Genomic DNA, 26756 nt, shown 5'->3' on the forward strand with positions numbered 1-26756 from the left:
AATCAAGTATCGCATTAAACGGGAAACTCGATACGCCGTACAGCAGCGAATTGTCTGAAATACGAGCAGTTTCGTAACACGAGGGTGCGCGAGGGTGAGTACCCCGGCGTTGGACTCGACTGAATTTCTTGTACACACTCTGCGATATCAAAGCGCAAGGATACCGAAACGAAACCTCCTTTCGCGCTTCAAAGTATATATTACATGAAATATTTCATACGTGCAAGAAGTACCTGGCTGAAAAAATGATTATGTTTCGATCGCTCATTTCAATCACTAACACGCTCGGAGAACCGCTTTCGAATTCGCTTTCGAGACATTGAGAAAATGGCAGAGAGATTGCCCTGCGACAATTAACGTGTACGAAAGAAGAAATGATGATAATGACGTGATATATCTGTCAATATCTATGTGTTACGCGCGCGCGCGCACACACACATACATCGGACGTCCGGACACACACACACACACACACACATGTTGAACGTACGCGAGCGGCCGTACCACCGCGAGTGATCGATAACACCGCGTTTGCGCCGTTACGAGGAGGAGGGCGCGGAGGCGAAAGGATGAGGAGGCGTATCGAGAGAATTCGAGCTCTCGATAGCAACTCACTCGCCTCGTCGTGTTCCGGCTTCTCTGTTGAAATCTCCGTAACCCAACACCGCCGAATGCCAAACTTGAAGCGATGGGGTTGATGTCTCCCGAAGCGCTTCGAGCTCGGCGGACACCAAACGGGGATGTGCGATGCGGAACGCACCGCGCGCACTGCGAGAACCCTCGGGTGTACAAACTGCGCGCAACCCTGACCCTGCTTATCACGCTGATAACGCGGTCGCCGGCACGATTGCGATTGCGATAAGACACAAGGGTGGTAAAGAGAGGCAAAGGTGGCCCTTGAGAATCGCGAGTAACTGCGACTGTGACGAAGGACGAAAGTTCGCGGTAACCGGAACGACCGCAAAATTAGCCTCGTCACCGTCATCCGTCATTCTCGCTACGGCGAGACAAATCCTTCCCCAACCTCTCGCGTCCCCGGGATGAAACCGAATTCTCCGCGAGAATTACTCGATTATACCCCGTGCGTCCCCTCGCGTGCGCGCGCGCGCGCGCACGACGACGACGTGGCGACGATTAATAATATTGATACAAGGAAAAGAGCGTAAGTGTTGGTAACGACCCGCTGAAGATAAGTGAATCGGCAGGGTTGATTGGAGGCCGTTAGGGCAATTAACGTTAAACCGTTAAAAAATCTAATGAATCCCATTTCCTTCAACTTTAGAATCCGTCACGATTTAACGCATTTCATAATAATAAAGGTGCTAGCTTATCCCACCTCCCTCCAAACAGAGTCTCGTTAGCCAGACGGCAATTAATTTCTTCATTATGAACAATTGAGAGAAGTGAGAGAAGAAAGATATCTCTTCGTCTGAATTTCGGCAGATTTTCCGACAAGCCTGGGGAACACGTCGTCACACATCAACGCAGCAACGAGAAACGAAGCGAGCGAACACAGCGCGCGATCATCCATCGAATGCGTCGAGATGTTACGTTATTGCGCCAGCTGTTTCCTCATCGAGAACGACGACACGGGTCTTCTCTCTCGCAATTCTGCTCGCGCTCGTTAAGATTTCGCGTATCGCTATTGCGGAGGAGCGCAGGCACACGGTATTGGACGCTTAGCGGCGGGCAATCTATATTCCGCATGAATGCTCTAATGTACCGATCACGTGCGCCGGTGTCTCATTAGGCCATGGAGAACGGCGTGTGCATCGCGTTGCTCTGCTCACGATGCTTCAAATAGCGGTTTCGCAAGCATCCATTCTGCGCGCCGCGAGTTTAAATTAAACTATCGCTTCATTCGCGCGCGTCGTCAGTCTTGAAGGTTTTTTTGTTTCTTTTTTTTTTTTTAATAATACTGTGCTTTAACAATCGATACATGCAGCGATTAATAAGAAACATTGATGAAATTATCATTCGACCAAATACGAAATATATTCGCTCGAGCGTCCGAATTTTCGAGAAAATAGGCTGAAATATTCCTTTTTGAAAAAATTATATTCCGGCCGCCGGCCTCAGCTCACCACTGTGCTCTTTGTCAAATGTTCAATTTCGAATGCATCACCACGTTTGCAAGAACAGAGACTTTAAATAAAAAAAAATGTGTGTATTAGAAAGTTTGTAAAGCGCAAGTACAATTACTCGAGCATCTGATAATTGTTTTCGCATGATTTCGCGAGACAGAGAGAGAGAGAGAGAGAGAGAAAGAGAGATCGTAAACGCTCTTTCAAGTCTACTTTCACACATCTCCGAGACGTGCGAATGATCGTTATCGTCAAACAAATTAAACTCAGACTCGATGGTATCAATGGAATACTTATTACCGCATTATCCTCGCGAGAGAGTACTAATTACACATACACGCGTACACGGCCTCCATGTGACGCAACACGATTAATAACGTCACGACTGTCTTTCCGAACACGCAGCAGTTACGTTGTTGGGGTAATTAGTTAAACGGCGGTTATTATACGCGAATCATATCTAACTTATTTACTAACGCAATTTATACGTAATAAAGATAAAGGCGTGGGGCGTTGAAGAAAACGCAAATAGCATATGGATAAATAGAAGTTAACAGTAGAAGTTACTTAATCCTCAAAGGAAAGGGACAATTGTACATCGTCACGATTGTTATAATGATATAATTTGTAAAAAAGCAAACAAAAGTGCTCGGTACATCCCTCGTATGCACCGTATGCGCGTGCACGCGTTGCGCAGCATTGCACGTGTGCATCTCGTTTGTGACGCAAGTAACGCGCGAGCAACACGCACAAGCACGCACACACACACACACACACCGCGGCGACGACACCATGTGTCGAAATATATATTCGGTCGCTCCCAAACAGGTCGACCGGCTTCGCCATCGGTGATCAAAGCCACCGATCTCTCTCTGGGTAAGGTCGGGTAAGTCTTCCATCCAGGATCTGCAGGGAGCGCAAACTCCCGCACGACCTAGCTACGCGATTCCGCCGACCGATTTGCGTTCGTGTCGCGTATTTAAGCGTTAAGCGCGCATCTCACGCGGCATTTGCGTAACTCGGATTCCGCTTTATGCAACGGAGATGTTCATCGGAGCCAAAGAATAGCGTTGGACGATATCGCATTTGAAGAAAAAAAAAAAAAATAGAAAGCGGACGCCACCGCGGACTTGTTGTTTCGCTTTACTAGGTGTAAAATACTTTTTAGTTCGCTTTAGAAGTTGCTTACGGAAGCGAAACTTCAGTATTACATTGCATTAAGTAATACATGCAAACTGTAATGAAACTCTTCTTTGACTGACTAACACTGACTAACGCTAGACATTGCATGGACTGTCCAAGAAACACCGTTGTTTCGAATTGAACGAACGAGCGGTACCATCGCAGCAAACAGTTCGTGTAATCGATAGTCACGCAATACCGATGTGGAATACTCAAATGTCACAACAATTACGAATCATTAATTCCTTCGTGGATCGCAGTTTCCTAATCAACAGAAAATTGGAGTTTGAGGCATCTTACAAAAATATAATTCTACACATATCGCACGCTCGGGCGCGCGCGATTACGGCGAGTAATTCGAAGTGCATCCGAGTACACGAATCCGTACATCTCAATTATTCGATAGACATGACATCCTCGCGACCTTACCGCAATCTTTAATCGCGTAATTTTCGCCGATCCCCATCTTTACGAGTGAGAGAGAGTTTTACCCAAACAAATTTTTCGCGCGGTTAGACTCGCTATCGCATCTGTACCAAAATATTGTAACGTAAATGACGAGGTGCGGTTCGATTCAGTGCATTCTGAAAAAGCTCAAAACGTGAGAACTGTGTCATCTCCGATCAAATATAGCCTAGTCCGCGAATAAACGGCGAGTCGAGCTTGTAAGTTCTATCTATAGACGATTCTCGAAAGCAAATTTGTAGCCATTGTATCGACCATTGTCGGAGACGGACTTCGTGAAATATATATATATATATACACGAGCTCGGACGGTGCTCGTCACACTGCCCCAGAATCAGACGGGAGAGAAAAAAGAAAGAAACTACGCTTCGAGGGATGATACGGTTACCCGTGCGAACGAATTAAAATTCGTACGGGCACATCCTGACACGTGCCAATTGACACGTTCCGATTAGCGACGACGTGGCTGGCGATGATGCCAAGCATGATCCAATTGACAGCCAGTCACGGGACGCAGGTTTTATCACGTTTTATTCATGCGCTCTTTGACTAGCGACGGTAAGATTGATGTCTTTCTCGACTGTCTCCCGTCGAGAAGTTTGCGAGAAAGTCCGCGATCCGTCCGCGATCTTCGAAGAATGTAAAATAAGTAGACGATGTTGTCAGACATCACGAAACATGAATAAATCGCAAAACGCAGCCTCGTAGGCGCGATCATGCGTTCTCGACGCACACATTAGCGCGCACGATAACAGTGCGCCCTGTCAGATGTTAAAGATATTTTATGATTTAAATAGCTCTGTTCTTTATCTCCCTTCAATTACTACAATCTCATACTCAACTTTCAAATTTCCAAAATTTCATCTTGTATGTATGATAATAAAAAGTTTAAACAAAGTATCGGAAAAAACCGGAAGGACACTAACTGCTAACGTAAGAATACGGGAGTCTCGACTCTTCATACTTTTCCCCTTTTAACGATTTTACCACGCAACGTGCGTGACAATGGAGGCAGCAACGAACAAAATCCATTGTTTAATCCGTATTTAATGACACGTCGGGGATAATCCCCATCGAGTGTGTGAGAAACGACGTCGTAACGTTAAAGTGGCGTCGAGCTGTGTATAACAGATTACGCATAATTAAGAAAAAAAACCAACGTTAAAGTGACAGAGAAGTTAAATCGCACATTTGACGATAAAGTAATTTACAGAGATAATTTACAGAGACATATCCCGATATATTATTATATACATCGCATATCATCATCACCTAACTTCTTATCGATTCGAAAAAAAACTACGTGACTGCGAGAACTCTACGCTAATGAGCAATTTATCATTAGACTTTCCAGGAAGTTTTAAACTCACACTCGGTGTATCGGTATTACTTTCTTGTTGCAAATCGTTATCGCAAAATGATCATACTTACATCGACCATCGATAAGTTCGGCTGACTTCCGTCACGTATCTTTTTCTTACTTTTCTTTCCTTTTTGCAATTTCTTTCATTTCTAACGTGTTAGCCATCTCCTATATATATATATATATATATATATTTTTTTTTCTTTTCACATGACGTCGCGCAATTATCCCGAAAAATTAGCACGGATTACGTAACTATTGTCCAATTATTGCGTAATATACTTATATTCGGATGTTATGCATGGCTTCATCCAGTATTATAGAGTGTAATCACTGTCATCTTTATATTACGAATCCGTAATTTTATCAACACTTTATATACTAGGTAATAACGTGTGTAATTAACAATTTCCACGTTCATCATTAAATAATTTACATTTAATAATCACTCACCGCGCACATACACGCGCATACATACCTAGAGTATATGTGTTACAAGATGTATTCCATAAACAATTTAATATAATATATTAATTGATATTGCTTGCAGGCGACAGAATGGTGGCTAAATGACATGTACCTGTCCGTCCCGTTGGCTTTGCCAATTAACAGCAATCCCGGCGTAGTTGTAAAAACGAAGCGATTTACAAACCAGCGGGAATCCGCGGTATTCCTCGCACGATTTCTCATCGAGCTTCTGAATTATCAAGAAAAATTAGACAGGTGAGACAATTGAGAGTTTGTCATTTATGCCGATACTCCGAACGATAATCCGAAATGCATTTTCGGCTTTAAACACTCTCCCAACTGGTCGCAAAGGTCGCTCGCACAATTTGTGCGTAATTTCTTTGCCGCTTTGTTCATTTCGGACGATACGTAAATTCGAGATGGGAGAGGGGGCGCGGGAAATGTACCATGAGGCAACCGTGTTCGACAAGACAAGACGTGCCGAGACATTACGACTCATCGTCATTGTCGTCGTCGGGGACGTGAGGGACAAAAAGAAGCCGCACTAAAATCAATTTAGAGAGGGCGTACGTCTGCGAGGAAATCCGGGCGCTGTAAGATCCATAGAAAGTGAGCATAAAGAGGAACGGCGGGAGCTGTGAGAGAAGGAACGGGCGCGCTGCCGCGCGTGGAGAGAGCGACTCAAAGGATCCTCGGTATCCCGTATCCGGCCGCGGGAATAAGCCAGGGCTGCGTCGAGTGCTCCTTTCTTTCGACTCAAGAACTAATGCAAATTCCACCGCAAAGACCACCGCCGCCAGTTTTCTTAATAGCGAGCGTAGGTCGTGTTACCTCGAGTAAAAGAGAAAACGGTATTCGGGAACGACGAGAGCGTTCCCGCTCTCCGTGCGGAAGATCGATCGCTTCCGCTCGCTTCGAGATAAAAGCCACAAAGAGAGGAACGTGTCAGAAGCAAAATCTTTTCGTATCTTTCGGTCAGGTGCGAATTGGAAGTCGAACGCGTCAAGTCTAAGGACGGTAAGAGCATGCAACGGCTCTGCATGGCGCAACATTACCAAATGTTGCGGATTTATCGGCGACCCGGGGTGAACAGCGACGAGCAAATTATCCTTGACAGAGCAGCCTCCGGCGATCACATTGTCGTTGCGCACCATAATCAGGTAACGGAGGTGTGATTGTTCTTTTCTTTGTATTTAGAACGAAATTGTACCACAAGTAAATGAGCATCTCTGACAATATAAAAGTATAGCTGGGTCATAATGTGAAAGAAAAGGTTGCGTAAATTCCAACATTCCGCGCCGGCCGGCATTCTGGCCATACAATCTTCGATCGTATCGAAACATATCTCATTATGTGTTTTCTCCAGTTTTACAGCGTACCGGTGAGAGCGTCGGACCGAGACCGAATCACGGAGGCTGAACTAGTCCAGCAGTTACTGATGATTATGGAAACCAAAGCGGATCCTAGGACCCCACCGGTTGGAATTCTCACGACCGCAAAGCGACCAGTCTGGGCGAAAGCGCGAGAGGAACTGATTAAAAGTGCGTATATTGTCGAAGAATGTCCTGTCACAAGCACCTGATCCAACAAAGAATCCATATCGAGTTGAATACAATTGAATTGAATGGAATTCGATTTTGATTGAATCTATAGGTCTATCGACGATTCGCTTCGCGAAAAGCGGATAGTCGGATCACCTGCAAAAATAGGCCGCGTGCGTCTTTGTACGACCCTCGTCGTCGTCGTCGTTGTCGTCGTCGTCGTCGCCGTCGTCGCCGTCGTCGCTGCCGTCGTCGCCGTCGTCGTCGTCGTCGTAATTACCCACGCGGTCGTGTTCTCTCCGCTTCTCCAATATTCGCAATATTCCCATTAACTCCCTAACCCGATCTTGCTCGACGACAACCTACCTACAACCTACGCCTTGCAAATCGAATAAACGGCCGCGGTAACGAGCTAACGACTACCTGCATTCGCGCTGATTAATTAACGGCAGAAAGACGTCGTCGGACGAGACAACGGAAATTGTGCTCGTCGGTTGTTCCAGTAAGAATATATCGCGACGTCCCGTTTGGACGAATCTCATAATGAATAGCGCGCGAATACATGGACGGGACTCGTGGCGGCTAATTAAAGTTGGTAGGTTGCGGGTATACAGCTATACTTTGGATTCACAATAGAGATCCTTGTCATAATACATCGAATACACACATCGATGCCGATAATCATCGGCATTAGAAAACGAGACGAAATGACTCGTAGATGAAGGTAACCGACACAATCTGGAACTACTGGAGCGCTCCCTGTGCATCGTGTGCATCGACGACGACGTGCTGCCAACCACATTCAACAACCCCATGAGGAAGGAGGACCGTTGGATCGGCGATCGAGATTACGCGAACGTCTTACATCACGCCCTTCACGGTGGAGGATCCAGACACCTGGCCGCGAATCGTTGGTACGACAAGACTCTTCAACCTTTCCTCGGCAAGGTAAGCCACCAAATTCCAATGACCAATGACACTTCCGATCAGCGACCGACTCGATACCGCCTTGCACCGATCGATATCGATTGCGATATCGAACGCGCGAACAGCCTCTCCCGAATAGCGAGATTCCTTCCAACTTGTTGAGTCGAAGCTTGAATCGAGTGGATCCTTGTGATGCAGGACGGACTGTGGGGCTTTACGTACGAGCATTCCGCTGGCGAAGCACCGGCTATATTTCAAGCTTTCGAAGATCTGACGAGGAAAGTGGACTCGATGCCACCAGCGGATGAAAATCTAGTGCCGTCGCATCTTCCGGCGCCGGAGAAAATGGAATGGCACCTCAGCGAGCAAAGCCTGAACGACATCAGAGATGCAATGATGAGCATCGACGCGTGAGTACAAACACGGCGAAAAATAAATATTGTAGAAAATGACGATAAAGCGCGGAGCGGCGAGCTGCGTTCGTCGCTCGGTTACTACGGTCCACGCGCTTTCGCACACGCGACTTGCCTCTGCGCAGAAATCGAACGAGATGAGAAACGACCATCTTTTTTCTTCTTTCCTTTCCTTTCGTCCAGGCTGGTCGAAGATTTGGACCTTTGTATCATGTCGTTCGAGGATTATTCCAAGGAATTTGTAAAATCCTGCAAAATTAGCCCCGACGTGTACGTACAATTGGCACTCCAGCTTACGCATTTCAGGTAAGATGTATGAGCCGTTGCTTCTTCTATTGTTATTGTTCGTAAATAGCCAAACTTGATAGCTTCTCGCCTCCCAATTTCCATCATTGATGGGATGTTTTCGTGAATTTCGCAGACTCCACGGGAAATTGGTAGCTACTTACGAGAGCGCCGGCATCCGGAGGTTCGCGCTGGGTCGTGTAGATTGCATCCGGGCTGCGAGTCCAGAAGCGCTGGCATGGGCGAAGGCAATGTGCCAGGGCGACCCTTACAGTCAAGCCGGGCCGAATCAGCCCAACAACACCTTGGACGGGAGCCCCAAAAGAGTTCAGTTCACCATTTACAGTGTAACTGAAACTTGCCATATTTCCTATGCGATTCTCGTCGTAGTGACGCGTGACGACACTCGACGAAAGTGCGACAAGGTCGAGCGCGGAACACGCGCTCTCTCTCTCTCTCGTTCCTCTCTCATTTCGTTCAACTTTTTTACCGCGTAGCTTTATTATTCTTTAAACCGCCCACGTTGCACTTGTCTCTTATCGATTTCGTTTGAGAAATTATTCATTTTCTACTCTTCCCTTTTTCTCTTCGATCTCTATTATCTATTTGTTATTTCTTCCTGGGTAATTTAGCGAATTTAACGAAGTAACCATTGGCCTGCATGACATAACGAAACTTTAACGATACTTTGTCTCGAGAAGGCTGCGTATTGGAATATTATAGCGGGGAATATATTACGATCGTGATTGTATAAAAATTGACACTTTCCAATTCGAACCTTGAGTCTGCTCGTTTTTACAATACAGTAATCTTGCCAAAAATGTCTTATCGATCTGTCTCACGATAGAATTTTTTACAGTGTTATGAAAAATTTCGGAGCAGTTGGTCGCATTGTCCATTTATGCCAAATGCATCCGCCTGTGAAGAGGTTTCGATATAATATCTAAGCTCCTACCTTTCTGTTTATCAACTGTCTCTTGTATCTTATTGTCGCCTTACGTTATCACATTATTAATATCAACACATATCTCGCATCTTAATCCTAGTATGCTTTCACGTTTTCGTTGAACACTTTAATGTGTGTTGAACAATAATCGCACGATGCATTATTTATTGTCATTTTGTGTTAAATGTGTATATATATATATATATATATACACACACACGCTATACACGTTAGCTAATCTTTTAGCTATCTTTGGCACAATTTTGTTCTCTTCTTTCTACGTACTTTGCCAATTTTCTTCTCTTTTTAGAGATTTATATTTGTATAAACTGTGCGATGCACACACACATATTCGCCCAAACAATACGACCTTTGTTCCCTTTTCTCAAACGATCCATTCAACTATCGATTGAATATTACAGAGAAAATGGAAAAGAATGAAGAAAAACAAGTTTGTTAAATAAGACAGACACAGCCAAAGCCAAAGAGCAAAAGCTAGGAAACGAACGAAAAAAAAAAACAGGGAGCCCGAAAAAGGAAAAGGCAATCAATTAGGCTGGTTCGCCGGTTCGCTCTTCCTTGCCCTTCTTCATCGAGTGTTTGCGCAATCCTCCGGTCCTCGGGCAAGTTCCGTGGGGATATACCGTTTGTTTCCTTTTTCACACGGTCCACCCTCGAAAAATATCGCGGTAACGAGCTGTTGTTTCTCATTCACCGTGCTTGTATTATTTCCCCTTTAGTGGCATATCGCCTCAGTCGCTTCTTTTTCCCGCCGCGTTATTTCCAGTTATTGTTCGCGGAATAATTTTCGTGTTTACTATGACAAAGGTCACATGGGCGAAGTGTTTGGTTCAGTTTGTCAGTCCTTTCAAGAGAAACACAAAGAGAAACTAATTTAGGAAACAGTCGTTAACTTTATCGCTAATAGCCTCTCAATGTTCTTCGCCTTGTGTCAAAGTTGTCGACGAATTTCACGCCTGTCTGTACACGCAGCCTACGCAGCTGTTTATACTTCACCAAATATTAGTAGAAACGAAGAAATTCGCGCACGATTCTACGGACACTAATTTTTCTATACTTGTTGAACTCTCTACTAAATACAGCCTCTTCCTTTTGTTTCTTCCTCCTTCAGGCGGAAAGGATCAAAGAGTTGTTCGATCTAGCGGTGCAGAGACAGACCAAGGAAATGAACGACAACATACACGGACACGGCATCGACAACCATCTAATGGGGTTACGTTACGCGGCGATAAAGGTCGGCGAGCCGATTCCGGACATCTTCACCGACGAAACCTATGCGATCGTTAATCACTTTGCCCTCTCGACGTCGCAGGTCAGTATTCAAGGTCAATCGTTTCGTTCGGCCATTTTTTGAAACGCAAATCCGTCATTGATGTCGACTTCATTTTCTCAATTTCTGCCATCGTTAGCCTCAACTAGAGGCCTGTGTCAAGACGAACTTTAAGTTCGAATATATATATATATATATCGTATACCGTCTCGCAATATCAATTAAAACGTCCATATTCAAGAAACAGATGCGAGAATATAGGCAGAAAATTAATAATTTGTTGTTTGCAACGCACATGCTACTCGACGCTTCTCGATTGAACATTATTTCACGATCACGCTAATGCACGCCGAGCATTTAAAGCAATCTATCGCGACAGAAAGTAAATTAAGATCTCGGATGTGTTGCGAACATCTTTGTAAGTTTTTAATGAACAGCTCCGACAGCTTGGGATCGACACGATCAATTTGTCCGAGGAAAGTTACGCAACCAATTATAGACAAGTTTGCAAGAAGCGCCGCGATCTTGCGCGTAAGTCCACGCGCAAGTCGCTTTCGTTTGAAAATACTAATTAATAATATCGATTGAATTAACATCTCTAGAATTATGCCAATGATACATGCAATGATACATACTCCCTTGTGACGTAATATAAAACTTACTGCGTACTTTAGTACGAGGCACTGAGAAGCGAGGCACGGATCTTTACGATACGAATCTTTTACTCTTGAGTTTACGTTTGAAAACATAAAAATTGAGTGTTCGTCTTACGACAGGTTACGACAAAGGAACAAGCGATCGCCGGATACGGACCGGTAGTACCGGATGGTTACGGATGCGCCTACAATATGCGGCCAAACGGCTTTTTGTTTTCGGTTTCTGCCTTTCACAGCGACGGCAGAACCAATGCGATGCAATTTGCGCAAACACTAGAACAGAGTCTGCGAGATATGGCAGCTATGATAAAAAATTCCAAAAAGTGATAAACTAACGCAACACGTCTTACACGTCGATCTCGCCGAAGCTGTAAGCAAAAAGGAGAGAAAAAGGAAAGAAAATAGAAAGAAAGGAGGAAGGAAGGAAAGAAAAAAAGAGAGAAACACAAGAAAGTGTGTAAGCTTCGTAAATCATACGAGGGTGGTTCGAAACGCACATGGCACATGAAACACGGACCTGAAAAACGCCATTCCTATATATATATATATATTTCTTTTTATCCCCTTTACTTGTACGCTGTTGAAAATTCCATCCGCAAATGATCCTGTATATATAAATAACATCTTTTCTCACTTTCATTGTACCATATTAGCGAAAATGACTTTCGCGTAAGAATTGTGTCGCCTAACGCCTAACGCCTGTTGACGTGTGATTTATTTACTGCGAAGGGGCTGGCTGTGTGTGTAAATTAGCTGAATTGCCAATTGTTTCCTTTATCGCCGTTGGACGGCGACGAGTGAAATGAAGAACATGACTTTCGAAGCACCCTTGCATCGAGGAAAGTAACGATAAGTAAGTTCGTATAGTGTAAGTAACGCGTGCGTACGCGCGTAACGCGGAGAAATTAGAAGTAACTCGATCTCGCACAATTTGTTAGATGTATCGCTGGTTGGTATAATCCTTAGGAAGTAGGAAAGAATAGAGAAGCAAACAATGGCACGTACGGAGCAAGAAAGTGTCGCCGAAACGTGCAAACTAACTCATCGAAAGCTGTTGTAATCTTTAAGATGTTCTTTGTTATACACGAGCTACTAGAAGTGAATCTCTCGTTGTCTGTTTTTCTAGAGAAGTATGTACAATAATGTGTGCACACACACACACACACACACACACACACGCATACGCACATTAGTCAATCCTTCAGCGGTAGCCGTCGTGTAGTAAGCGAATAATATTAGAGATCGATCGGTCGTTTTAAAACTCTGATCCATTAGCGTTACGCCCGGGCGCTGGAAAAAAAGATCGTATTGCATCTTATCCTATCTACGCAAAGTTGCACGCAGTTTCGCCGCCGTTTCGCGAGTCTCGCATTTTGAATCGAAGAAAAAAGAAAATCGTTCTTTCGCCAGAAGAACGATCCTTGAAGTAAGAGACGTCAGAGATACGGATGCCGGGAGCTTTATATAAGCTTAGCTTTGTACGTGCGAAAATTGAGCAAAAATTATCCGAGTCGCGTTTATCGCGTATTTCGTAATGAATCTCTTCGTCGTGCTTGTCGCTTGCTTTTCCGTAATTACCAGATGAAGCTGCTTGTTGATTTGTTCACGTCTCTTAGAGATGTTTATCCGAAGAAAAGAAGAGGTTTCCAGCGCGCGGGTCTCGTCTGCCGCAGAAACACTCTAAATGTGGCCAATCGTACGTATGTTGGCGCCCGCACAGTAAACTCTTGTCCAATTCTTAGATAGGTCGACGCATCGCATCGCTCGATAAAAGCCGCTCGATCGTCGACAATATAGCTCTAACTATCGCGCTATTTTTCCGCATCCTGTGTGACCAGGTTCGCACGGGACATCATGATGCAGGGAGTCGTCACAGCAAGTAGTGACTCGATATCTTGGAAATAGACAATGTCCGTCGCACCATTTTCTGAACGGTGTTTCTTCCTTTTCGCTCAAATGTTTCGCAGCAAATTTTCGACCTCGAAAACGAATGTGTAAATGTTTCTTTCGTATAATCTCAGCGATCGAAAATATAGAGCTTCTGACATTGATATTAAGTTCTGGAGAAAAAAGAAATGGATACAAACGAGATCGTGTTCCTTAGCTGATCGTTTTCGCAATGTCAAAAATGTCAAATTGCAATGTCAAATTTAATTAAACGAACTCTACTGACTGATTTTCGAAAGAGATCAATTCTGGACGTTAAAAATCAAGAAATGTGCCATCAAAAATTATCAAAGACTGGGACATCCTGTGTGTATGTTAAACTTTTCAGAAATGATTATATTCGCAAAGATCTATTACATATCCATGCAATTCATAATACGTATCAAATGGCAGTTTTACACGTGTAAAGCCATCTTTATGCACTGACTCTCTCATGATGATCCTACTTTATCAGACGATTGTATATTCGAGTCGTTGTCCCTTTGAATAGTGATGAAAATCTCTGCGTTTTTACAGCTCCACAATTTAGGAGATTTAGGCGAATGTTACGCTCGCCTTGTCCTCTCGTACTAACTTTTTGCAGTATCGATAATATTGCATGGTAATGTGACTCCAGTCAATATCACGACGAGTGGCAGCGATTACGGAGGAAAATTGTCTAGTTACAGCTATGAGAGATAAGGTAAAATCTTGTTACGAGCGCTGTTTAGTCAGTCTCCTAATTCTAGTTGTTTGTCAGAGATGATGTCAGAGAGAATTGATGCTGTGAGAAGAAGACTTGGATTTACCATCAGGTTCATATGATAAACGATACTTTCTCGATTTGTTAACGTGTAAAACGAGATTGTCAGAGACAATCAGATTTGCTTACATCAGTTCTTCTACGATATACCAAGTCCTTCTCATCTGTATTTTCCTATCCAGACATAGTCAAACTTACAGATAACGTGACAGATTCGTCAATGTTATTTATATTTCACTTATGTTATGAAATCATATTTTAACTTTTGAACTTTTTATCTATTTTGCTTACAATCCATCGTTCTTACGCTTGTTCTTTCAATTATTCATACTCGAGGATGATGTATCTCGTCCAATATTGATGTTCGTTGAGTTAAATCCGCCTTGAAGAAAATTTATTCATTCGTTGTAGCTTCTTGTTGAGGTTTGTCGTTAAAACTTTTTTGTAAATAAGATATAATCTACGTCGTCGTTATCCAATTTTCATTCGTTAAGCACCATAAGTTATACAAATTTTACGAAAGTTCGAAAAAGTTAATCGATCGTCAAATGCATTTGTGAAAAGTACGAGAGAGCATGGTGTCTGCTCGTTATTGTTAAAAAAAAAAAAAAAACGAAATTTAAAAAATAAAAATATGTGTATATATATATGATAACGCGTGCAATTAAAAGTACATATATATATATATATATATCCGCGTATGCAGTGTGCAACTAAAAAAATATATATATGTATATGTGTATGTATATATACATATATATCTTTTGGAAACATTCTCAAAGCAAACTACATAAATATTGAAAAAAATTGACAGATAGCCTGGAAACGATGCAAAAGTTAGCATTAAAAATGTTCTCGTCTAGATATAAAAAAGTTCAATATACCGAGAAAATATTTATTCGGAACGATTCACGATGGGAGCGCTACCTACGCGCGTTTTAGTTGCACCTTGTATACGTAACAATATGTGAAAGTGTTCTGTATTAAAAAGAAAAAAAACATAAAAAAAAAAAAGAGAGAAAAAAGAAAAAGTCTATAAGAAAATAAGAAATATCTATTATTATAATTAAGGCTACGAAACACAATTAGAGATACTTATACATATCGCGAAACCATTGTGATCGCATTTTTGCGGCCAAGAATATCACATGCATATCAGGCGAAAGCCAATGTAGCGACGATTTTACTCCGGGATAACACATATCCTGATAAATCGGTAGGGAGTATGCTTACGAATGTAATTACGGTGTAACTCGAGTTCTAAGTAGTAAATAGAAATATATCAGTGCGTTAAATTATTTGTTGTTTTCGAAATGATCTCGATCGTTTTGCGTGAATCGCGACGAAATAAAATTGTATAGCTTTTACACGTAATTTTTGAGTTTATGCGGAGAACGACATGTCGCATTGTGCTAATTGTAAGTTTCGTGGTAATCGTAGTCTACAAATGTCCGTGATATTTAATCCTCACAGCTGCGAAGGCTCATGAGCGATCGTTTATATATCTGGTTATGAGTTATGGAAAATATTATTTTCGCGGGCACACGTTGTGATTATTAGAATACACATTTTGAACTATATACGTTTTAAGACTGTTAATGTTAGCGAACAATAAAAAGTATAAGAAAAGAAAGCTAAGTAGCTATGACTCATATGTACGTATATACATAATATTAAAATAATGTTAATAATATAGGATTCACGCGCGTCATTTCGAACCATGAGGACTGAAAGAAATAAAATCATACTCCTCATCTAACTGTCGCAACATTAAATTAAACATTAATACATACAAGAAAACTAATTCTTAAAATCGTCGTGATTCACGCATATGACTCATAGTCGTTATATGCGAGGATCGTTTTCGTCATTGTTGAAATGTTTATATATATATATATATATATATATATATATATACTCAAATCGAAAATTATAAACATACGAGAAAAATTACATTATGTATTAATGTCTAACTATTTAATAATATCGCTTGAAATCGATCTTTAAGAACCTCGCGATATATATATATATATATATCGCGAGGTCACCAAATATTACACTTTCCTATTTTGCTCTTTTTCACTGGATATAAAGGAAAATAAAACAAATCTGCCTTCTGGCTGGACATAGACTCATAATAAAAGATGAAATGTAGTGGACCCTATACTATAAACTGGAAAGTTGAGACAGGATTTGGACTTGTAAGAGGCGCGTATAAGATAGCCCGTATATAATCTATAATTCGGATATGTTGGGATACCTTCTTTTTCATTTCTCTGATTACTGCATTCTTTTGAGCAAATTTACTTGTAAAATATCATATAGTTATATTCATATGTTGTAATTGCTAATTATCCAAAATTTTTGGTTGAGATAGAGATCGATTTGATTCGATCAAAAATCGATCCTTTTTACTCCTCCTCCTTTTCCTTTTACGAAAAAAAGGAAAATATTGTATATATGGATAAGAATAACGAATTGCAACGCAAATTGATCATTATCGTGCGTAAAAACTCGACAGATAAATGAATAAATACATCTAGCTTTCCGTTTGCGCGGAAAACATACACAGCATACCTCCGCTAAATAAATGACCCACGTCGAAAGTATGTTGTATCATGTGTGTGTATATATACGGTTCTTCGTACAGAAATAAATTCTATCGGTACACCAGTAGCCGTTATATTCGGTACTTATTTTCAATCGTTTTATTTAAAATAGAATATCTATTCCACACAATAACAAGTTGTTCGCTTCGTCTACGAAGCAATCATATTTAGACAGATAACACACGCACGCTCAAAGCTGCCATAATCATGCCGAAGTACCTCCAATGCTTAATCGTATCTCCCTTTAGATCGCAGATAACATTAGACACGACCGGCCAAATCTGAATCTTATTCAATATGAAATCTCCAATGTGTGATACGAGCACCGGACAGCCATGTTCGATATTAAGTTTGAAGTGCGAATACGATTCTCGGAATGTTCCTGCACACTAGTCATACATTTATAAGGAATACACAGCACATGCCGCGGCTCATAAATTATTTCAAGTAGAGTAGAGCTAATCTATTCTCATCATGCTGCGAATTATTCTTCTTTCACCGATTTATCTCCAATTTAAATGAATATTCTTATATATCAACTTTATGTACAAAATTACATATTATATTTGTAGATTCGTTTAAATCAAATGCACATATTGGCAAATTGTAAATATTTTCACCTCGTACACTCGTTACACTCTTGTGTACTTAAAGACAATTATCCTTTTGATGTTCCTTATAAATGTCCGTCAATCGATTAAATTTGCGACCGAGCTCGACTGTACGTGCGACTATCTATGATAAACTAATCGTCCTTCACTAAAATCACGCTCACGCTCCTTTAACATATGTAGGCCCTATCTAATCCTATCATAACGTGTTCGCATAAAGTGTAACGTCTACCTTAGAATCACATACTGCATATAGGTATGCAATGTCCGAAACTCGCAATTTTTCATGACCAAAGAAAGAAAATGAGGCCTTCACAATTTCTTTGGTATCTAACAATTGCGATTACGAGGGCACGTTTTTCTGGGACGACCTATATATATATAATTACACCGTAAACAAAACAATCACAATATAATTATGCACTACACTGAATATGCACTGACTGAATCCGTCAATGACTAAAATGTCCTGAGACATTTCTCGTTCCTCCGTGTAGTTCGCTGTGAACACCAAGTGTTGTCGAAACGAAGGAAAACATTCACTGATAATTAAATCACTTGAAAGAACGAAAGAGCAACCAGCGTCTCAATGTAATACGACCACGATACACTATGTGTGGAGCACAATTCTAAGGAGAGTCCTAAAGTACGACGGCCCATTAAGCGCAATTCCGCACAAGTCCGTAACAAAGACAATCCTCTTCTCCGCAGCAAAGATAAGTAAACAAGAAACGTATGCGCGCGCCAGAGAGCAGAACGTTTACGTTAATTTAAGAGATGAAATTTTGTGGATTGTACTCACACATTCTCCCGTACGACTTTCAATATCGCGGCATCGTTAAAATCAGCATTAACGTCCTCATAAGCTTGCGCGAAGGAATGCGCCAGGAGAGTATTCGCGGTCGCCCTTTTCTTCGGGTCATGCTGGAGACATTTTTTCACGAGATCCGTACCTTCCGCGGAAAGATTCTTCGGAAGTGCCGGTGACTCTCCCATTCCGACCTTATACGAAAGAAAAAGATCAACAGTCTCGAGTTGGTTGACCAGCGTACGTGCAAATTTACAATAATGCGTTCAATTTATATAACCAGCTATAGTTTATACTTATGTTTACGTACTTTAAACATAATTTGATAATTCGAATCGTAATCCGACCATGGTCGTCGGCCGCTCGCCATCTCGACGATACAACAACCTACCGACCAGATGTCGGCAGCTCTGCCGTGTCCAGTGCCTTCGGACTTCATGAATACTTCTGGCGCCATGTATGCTTTAACGATAATAGAAAAATAATACAATATTAATACGAACAATATAATAATGATTATGTTCGATTTGCTAAAAAATTTCTATCCGCAGTTTTACGTTATTATAGATCACATTGACTCACATATGAAAAATATTACTACATGGCGATCAATAATACCGACCTTGAGTACCAACGAAGCCCTGAAGCTCACCAGGCATCGTTGTGTGCGCTTTGATTTGTACCGCACTACCGAAATCACCGAGTTTCAGACAATTGCCTTCGTCCGTTAGAAAAATGTTCGCGGCTACGAAGGGAAGAAAATTATATAAAAAATATGCGAGTGCAGTTAATATTACTTCGCTATAGATATCACTTTATCCGGATAATTACTTTTGATATCTCGATGAACTATTCCATGAAAGTGCAGTGCTGCCACAGCCTTGAGAAGTTGATGAGTGTACTTCCTCACCGAAGGTTCTGGCAATCCATTGCCGCTACCCACCACCAAGCTCTCCAGTGTACCCTCCGCGCAAAATTCCATAAAAATTAACATCTCCTCCTGGAAGGGACAATCACTAATGATAATTCATGTTCAGTGTTCACTACATGTCGATATATCACGACGCGACAATTGTGTTACGTTTATCGTACACGGTGAATTTCTAGCCCGTAATATCGCACTAAATGTTGATGCTGGATTCCCTCGAATATTTGCAATTCCTCGGCAACGCGTCTGATCGCTCTGTGATCGCCAGGTTGCAGCTGCACTTCCTTCATGGCCAGTAATTCACCAGTTTGGTTATTGACCACAGTATATACTTTGCCGAATCTTCCCTGGCCTGTGTAGAACGCATTTTCCGATAAATATTGATGTACACATGTTACGATACAAGAGTTAAATCGGCACATCGATATTATTAATGTATTATCCTGTGTATATGATGATAAGGGAGAGAAAGAGAGAGAGAGAGAGAGAGAGAGAGAGAGACGTAACAGTCGAACTTACACACGATACATATAATATAGAACGCACCTATTTTAATACCACGTTGCCACGTGAACGTAACTCTTCTCGCCTTAATACGAACTCTGTCCACTGTTTTTCTATCAATGATTTGCCCGATGAGTTCTCGACTCCGCAATCTTTCGTCCAGCTCGTTTTCCACTTTCCTGGTGGCGCGAACAACTCTTTCGTGCCTCAACATACCTCGCTCGGGCGTGTTTATCATCACTGTGAGATTTCCATCCACCACACTAGGCGAACCGCTCTTCTTCGCATTAATTAATATTTCGGGCGATCTTAGAATATCCCGCGGCTTTGGAGAAAGACTGAAACTTGCGGTTCTACTGCGACCGTGAGACGGTGACGAGGCTCTCGATCGGGGTAGTCTTTTCGAAATAATTCCTGTGAGCGCAAACGTTACTGAAGGCCAAAGACAAAACTCTCTACTAATATGCCTTAATTATTTACGGACGAATATGTTGAGACTCCTAATGATTAAAGAGAAAAATGACAAGTTATCCTACCTTCCGTCTCCGGCATGGATGCCGCGACCGACACTGTCCCCACCACATGAGATATGCAGCGATCCATACAAGTTTTCAGTTTCTCAAACTCCTGATCGGTGAGATGTTTCGTGTAGTGTGGTTCACATACTATGATTAGAAACTCTAGACCTTGATTCGCCCATCTAGGTCTCAAGCCGCGGCCACGCTCGCATCGCGTCCTCACAAATTCCATCCAAAGAAGCGCGAACGATACCAAACCCCGCGCTAAGACAGCCTTTTCCTCCAACGCGAATAGCATGCACATCTCTTTGTGATAATCGAAACCCATTCTGTAAGCCTGATGGAGATTCTCGCGGATTCTCGATCGTATAGCCGCCGACTGGTCTGCCTCGGTGTACGACTGCTCCACCTCGTCGGCCTCCTGCTGGAAATCCTCGACTACCACTAATATACGATGCCTCAGGCCCAAAGCCGTATCCTAGATAAGCATGGAAGAAAAGGGACATTAAATTTTCTCCGATCATAATGAGAATATTTATTTGCGGCGTTCGTTACCTTCAATGAGGTCAACGATTCTTGCAACTCCTGGTCGAGGGCTGGCCATTTCTCCATGTCGCGTTCCACACATTTGGCTAAGTTGATGCTCTTCACGACCTTTTCGCGGGCCTCCACGAACATCCCCTGCCATTCACGGCCCACAAACATCAGATGAAATCTGAACCACGTTTCACTGTGGAACAAACAGCTGCAAAGTATCGCTCAGACAAGCAAATTAGAATCCTCTCTTACTTGCATGACAACTCGTCATCCTTCTCTTCAGCATTTTCCCGAATCTCGCGAGGACGATCCACGAGAAATTCGTTGACTTGCTTGATCATCATCTGCGCGATTTCACTGTAAAAAGTAGTAACAGTAACACAGATAGCTTAACAATCTTTCACTGAACTGACCTCATGCAAATCTCATCTTCTAATTACACATCCACTTCTAATTAACACTCCATCTTTTACTCATTTGTATATATATATATATATATATATATGTGTGTGTGTAGTATGTATGTATATATATATATATATATGTATATGTGTGTATATATATATATTATATATAACATACTAGAACATTATTCACTCCGACATAATACTCACCAGAATTTCACACCGGCAATCTTAAATCCATCGCTTATGTTACCAGCGATAGACTTGACGAACAACCATTCATCCATAATCAAATTCTTGTGAAAGCTGTCGTGCTGTACCATGTCTACCCACTGCCGCAAATAATCCAAATACACCTCGAACACGGCTCTCAAACTCTGGTCAAAGTACTTAACGTCCTGCTCGAACAAACTCTCACAACTGGTCTCATCGCTGGCAATAGCAGCACGAGAATGCGCTGCAAACCTGTCTCGATGGATACAAGCGATCCTGAGACCTTCGCGAAGCTCTCGCATGAGTTGTCGAACCGACAATGGACTCGGTTGCACTGGCTTCTGCTCCAACCTCATTCTCAGAAATTCATGAACCACGTCTAATGGTACACGCGAAAGAAATACGAAAGCTGCCCTGAGGAAAGAAATGGTTCGTACAAATCAGTTGTTGCACAAGTGGTATAAACGTACAACTTAACACTCTCTATTGACGCGTGCTGCACTTAAAGATTCATAAAAAATGCGTTAAAATTTTGGGAATTTTTTTGTACCTTTCTTCTTTTTCCCCCTTCCTTCTTTTGGTTGAGTACACGCTTTCTTGCAAAATATGGAAAGTATACAGAATACATAAAATTCTAATTTCACCACAATTATGATTTAACACCGTCTAGTCGATAAGTTTCATTGTAAAATTGAAACTTACAATTAGATATATAAATATGCCAGAAAATGTTGAGGTAAGGTGTATCGAAATCGAATAAATCAACATCGAAGCCAGGACAGAAAGTGTTAAAGATCGGCAAATTCCTTTATACAGGATGATTTAGTATTCCTATTACACACTTCGAAGGGTTGTAGAGGGGACTTACTTGGTAGGTAAAGTTTTGATAAGGAATCCATATATCCGGAAACGTACCGTTCCGGTGCTACAATGGCTGCGTTCAGAAGAACAAAATGATCAGTGAGCGCTTAGTGATTCTCGCTCCTGATTGGTAAATACTTCGGGGTCTATGAAGAATCTAAAAGAATGCTCCAATCACAGACAATAATCACTAAGCGCTCACTGATCATTTTGTTCTAGTGAACGCAGCCAGTGAGAACGAATCGAATAAGATCGAATCAATTTCAAATCTCCCGCTTCACCTGGGTCAACGAGTGATGGAGTGACGCGCGCGCGATGCGGACAACACTCTCGATACAAGCGTTAAGCAGCTCCACCATTATGTCCAGCTTCGCCGTAAATTAACAATATATCGGAGTTCTCGGCAAACGTGTATTCAACCGTCCAACCCAACACTGTATCGTCTTCATCAGCAACTGAATGGCAAGTGACGTGCAGTTCGAAGCAGTACATCAGATTGTAAACAGAAGACACGTGACATCAGGTGACTGAAAACGTCGCCCTCTGTCAATTTGGGTTGCCTACCGTGATGCGGGAGATTTGAAATTGCTTCGATTTTATCATTGTAGCATCGAAACAGTATGTTTCCCGACATGGGTTCCTTATCAAAACTTTATCTACTAAGCCCCTTCTACAACTCCTAGAAGTGTGTGAATAGGAATTCTGAATCACTGAATTCTGTATAATGAAAAGTTCTTCAAATACCTGTACGACGGTAAATTCAGTTCCCTTGCCTCGGAGCTCCAAACGCCATAGCGTCGTAACTCTTTGTCACCTTCGTACTCTTCACTCGCGCTATTATCACATGTGTTGTCACAGTCATTTTTCTCTAAAGTCAATCTTGCCTTTCGCAAGACAGATGTATGCAATCGTTCTAAGAAGTTCAGACTTTTCCTGAGACCTCTCGTCTTCAGAACATCTTCAACATACTTCCTGCGTGTACAAAAAAAATATATATTAATTTTGACAGATAAAATGGTAATACAAAGGCATATAATCTTTCCTACACCTACACCTAAAAATTCATCGATGGACCAACACATAGATTTCGTACCTGTAAGCGTGTCGATCGAATTCAACTAAATAAAAATCGAGACGCTCGATTCGTTCGTCCTCGATATACGAGTACGAGGTTTCGGGAGTAGCGGGCAATGACTGTACAAATGATAAACCCCCGATTGAAGAGTTATTGCTATTATTGCTGTCGGAAGGACTAGAATTTTCGTCCTGTTGAGGTACTTCAAATCGAACTGTGGATTGTCGTTGTTCAGTAGAGTCGACGGTATCTGAAGATCGCGAACTACAGATAGAAATAATAAATAATTACTTCGCTAGATCTATACAGACGCAAACTCAGAAAGGTGTGTGTCTGTAAACCAAACGACGCACCTGATGCCAGAATCGTTAACTTCTTCCTGTTTCTTCTTGCTGTGCAGCATCATGAGTAGTCTACCCAGTATCTGTAATTTGAGCCGATGGTGTTTCGTCATATTGTACCAAAGACACATAGCTTTCACCCTGTCGGTGAATTCGGCGCTCTTGTATAACGGATAATTAGCAGCGAACGCCTGAGACGATGGATACAAGGCCTCGGCAGCTTCCAAGCGACCCAATAAACCTTCCACCTGTTGCAACGCCTCACTCTGTGCACGCGCACATGCACGGCAGAACATGGAGAGGCAACCTGGGCATACGCCTAGCTCAATGTTTGGACTCGAACCGAGATTTGTCAGTCGATCGGTCGCTACATCACCGGGGCTGATACAACTCAAGCCTACCTCGTGCATTTCCGCGATGGGATCATATCTGATACAATAATTGGAGAAATGGAACAAGAATATTCATCGACACTTGAAGTACATTCAAAACTTTAAGTGTGAATAATCGCTCACCTATACTCCATTATTTCCGTAAGCAGACCTTCTACCGCCTCGCGTTGACGACACAAATATTCATCCTGTGCCATAGGACTGCGATCAGCGTGATGTGCCTGCAATTCCAACCATATCAGATCCTTCAATTCATTCTGCCATCTAGTTTCCTCGTGGCTCATCTGACGACGACAATTCCGTTCTGTGCTTCCCTGTAAAAAGAAAAAAAAAAAAAAGAGGAAATACTTATGTAACTTTGAAAAATATTAATAGTACAGTATTGAAAAAAAACGTGCAATGCAAATAATTTGTACAACACACAAGAGAGGAAATCTATGAAGTTATACAAACAAAATTAAGCATTATAAATCCTAAATCTGTTTGTGCAGAAATAAGAGTGAGAGCTATATAATCATTAAAGAAATAACAAATTACCAATTTAATTAAGAAGGAGAAAGTGTCGTGAAATATCTGTCTTTCCTTGAGACTCTGTGCTCTTGGTGATTGCATACTAAAGTTCTCCTCATTTATTACCATACTATGTTCATAAACCTCCTGCTCCAATCTCTTTTCCTCCACATCTACAGGCTTGGATCTCAGGCTACGAAATCTATTTCTAGTCTCAATCTGCGAACAAGTGGTGTATTGTTTGATTGTGAGCCAAATGTGTATGGATGTAATAAGCACTAATATAACTGCCAAAAGATGAGAATATTCAAAATTTCTTCATTTTCACGAACCTTGATTTGATTCGGAGTTGATACTGTCATATGCTCATGCTTGTCGGCATAGTTATAGGCAGCCTCCACATCTAGTTTTAAGTCTCTTTCATTGCCACGTAATAATTTTAGACTTCTCTTACATTTTCTACTACCTTCTTTCGCATCATCCTTTGCTTCATTGTCAAGATCTTTGTCAGCTTTATCACACATCTCATTAAAAATGATAGTATCCAGAGTGTTACGCCTACGGATAGTCACCCTCGGTCGAGTTTCTTTCTCTACTAACTTAATATCACTGAAAATGACACAAACTAAATAGAGCCCAGATATTTAGTGATCACCAAAACAGTTCCCAACTACATTGGGAACAGTCCATTTAGTACATGACTAGCAAATATTCTTAGTTGTCAGAAACATATTTGAGAGTGCCTAAAATTTTTGTAAATTATTTAATGTTTATAAAGTCTTAATATTATAAAATTATTTACATGTATAACAATACATGTATAACAATATAGTTGTTGGACATGTTGCAAACAATACACCATGATTAATATAACTTAAAAAAAGATCAAAGCCGAATAAAATGTATTTGTCCCACATACCTGCCTGTCAGCTTCTGCTTCATATACCTTTTCTTGCGACTATGACGAGTTCTTGGTGGCGTTTGTCCGTAAATATCAGACATTGCTTCCAATGATTCCTCGAACTCGTTAGCCGGGTTGGATGAACCCATTTTACTGAAAACACGATATATTTTAATCGAATACATGTTTCCGTCGGATGATGTATCACTATTTCACTGATTATCGTCGGGGAATTTCCTCGAGAACGGATGTCATTTCTCGAGTAAATCGTTGTCACAACTTCCATATTTGTAACATCACAAATATCGAAAGATCCGTTAACATACAACAACAAATTCGATTATATATTAATTAAGTAAAACGTTGAAAGAAAACCCACACACTTTACGAGTGATTTGAGATACCAACGATCTGACCACTAACGGACACAATAGCAAATTTAGATGTACGAATCGCGTCTCATTGCCGACTTGTCACTTCAGCGAAATATTGTCGAATCGCCAAGATACATTCCTATTTATACTAGCAATTACAAACGTCATATTATATGTGTCGAAACACTTGTAACGTGTGCTGAATGAACACGTGCTGCATCACAGCACTGTGCTCTAATTGTCGATGGATTTATCGATGGGCTGCAATTGAATCGAGTGTAGATATGTAAACAACACATGACTGTTCATTGTGTTAACAGCAGGAAGAAGGACCGGTTTCGTTATCAGAATCAACATCGGCGATTCACCGCGAATTACTTACAACCGCGCATTGCTAAGTTGTTAAAAACGTACCTGACGTGACCGGCATCCTCATCGTCGATGAAGTCGTAGCCGGTGATCGTCGTAGCGTGATTCGGCGCATCGCAATCCGACATTCTCACATCTATCTATCCGAGAAGCGCGCACGACGTTGTCGTCGTTGTCGTCGTCGTCGTCACTCTCTTCTTGTTAACGAATAGTTGATAACGAATAGAGAGATTTTTTCCCACTCCTCGCTCGCTCCAACCATACGTACAGCAGTATACAATACAGCTGATCTAACCATTGCCTTCAAGGCCATGGGCCAGAGCACAGACTTCTGCATAACGCATAATACACAACGCATAAGAGAATCAACCAATCAGAGTTCTTCATTTCTGTCCTGAGGAGGGAAATGAAGAAAACCAATTGGTTTATTGGTTAGCTGTGCTCTGGTCCTATGCTTTCGACCAATTGCGTTGCTCGATTCGATCACCCGT

At 41.8% G+C, this 26756-nt stretch overlaps 2 protein-coding genes across 3 annotated transcripts in view; one reads left to right on the forward strand and one right to left on the reverse strand.

The window, feature by feature from the left end:
- Positions 1-14923, forward strand: part of ChAT (Choline acetyltransferase) — a 33475-nt gene extending 18552 nt beyond the window's left edge. The window contains exons 3-11 of the mRNA XM_025305349.1: positions 5645-5817; positions 6542-6722; positions 6929-7103; positions 7822-8051; positions 8229-8440; positions 8627-8749; positions 8865-9054; positions 10807-11007; positions 11742-14923. Of these exons, the coding sequence (XP_025161134.1) occupies positions 5645-5817; positions 6542-6722; positions 6929-7103; positions 7822-8051; positions 8229-8440; positions 8627-8749; positions 8865-9054; positions 10807-11007; positions 11742-11948 (1692 nt within the window). The 3' untranslated portion in view covers positions 11949-14923. The remainder of the gene's footprint in view (positions 1-5644; positions 5818-6541; positions 6723-6928; positions 7104-7821; positions 8052-8228; positions 8441-8626; positions 8750-8864; positions 9055-10806; positions 11008-11741) is intronic.
- A 2310-nt stretch (positions 14924-17233) lies between these two features.
- Positions 17234-26539, reverse strand: Mekk1 (mitogen-activated protein kinase kinase kinase 4). 2 transcript variants are annotated; one of them, XM_025305346.1, is made up of 19 exons: positions 26311-26539; positions 25541-25675; positions 24954-25230; positions 24649-24840; positions 24235-24425; positions 23732-24148; positions 23397-23642; positions 23048-23275; positions 21993-22034; positions 21440-21856; positions 21078-21182; positions 20844-21018; positions 20307-20766; positions 19813-20184; positions 19431-19618; positions 19170-19338; positions 18961-19083; positions 18649-18800; positions 17234-18532 (listed from the first exon to the last, which is right to left on the reverse strand). In XM_025305346.1, exons 1-19 carry the CDS (start codon positions 26391-26393, stop codon positions 18329-18331), a joined length of 4176 nt encoding a protein of 1391 aa, XP_025161131.1. In that variant the 5' UTR covers positions 26394-26539; the 3' UTR covers positions 17234-18328. The 2 variants fall into 2 exon arrangements, with proteins under 2 accessions (XP_025161131.1, XP_019700456.2); XM_019844897.2 differs by lacking the exon at positions 21993-22034 and having other exon boundaries at positions 26311-26538.
- Positions 26540-26756: the final 217 nt, after the last annotated feature.

Source organism: Harpegnathos saltator, unplaced genomic scaffold, assembly GCF_003227715.2.
Source record: "Harpegnathos saltator strain DR-91 unplaced genomic scaffold, Hsal_v8.6 scaffold694, whole genome shotgun sequence".
Lineage (NCBI taxonomy): Eukaryota > Metazoa > Arthropoda > Insecta > Hymenoptera > Formicidae > Harpegnathos > Harpegnathos saltator.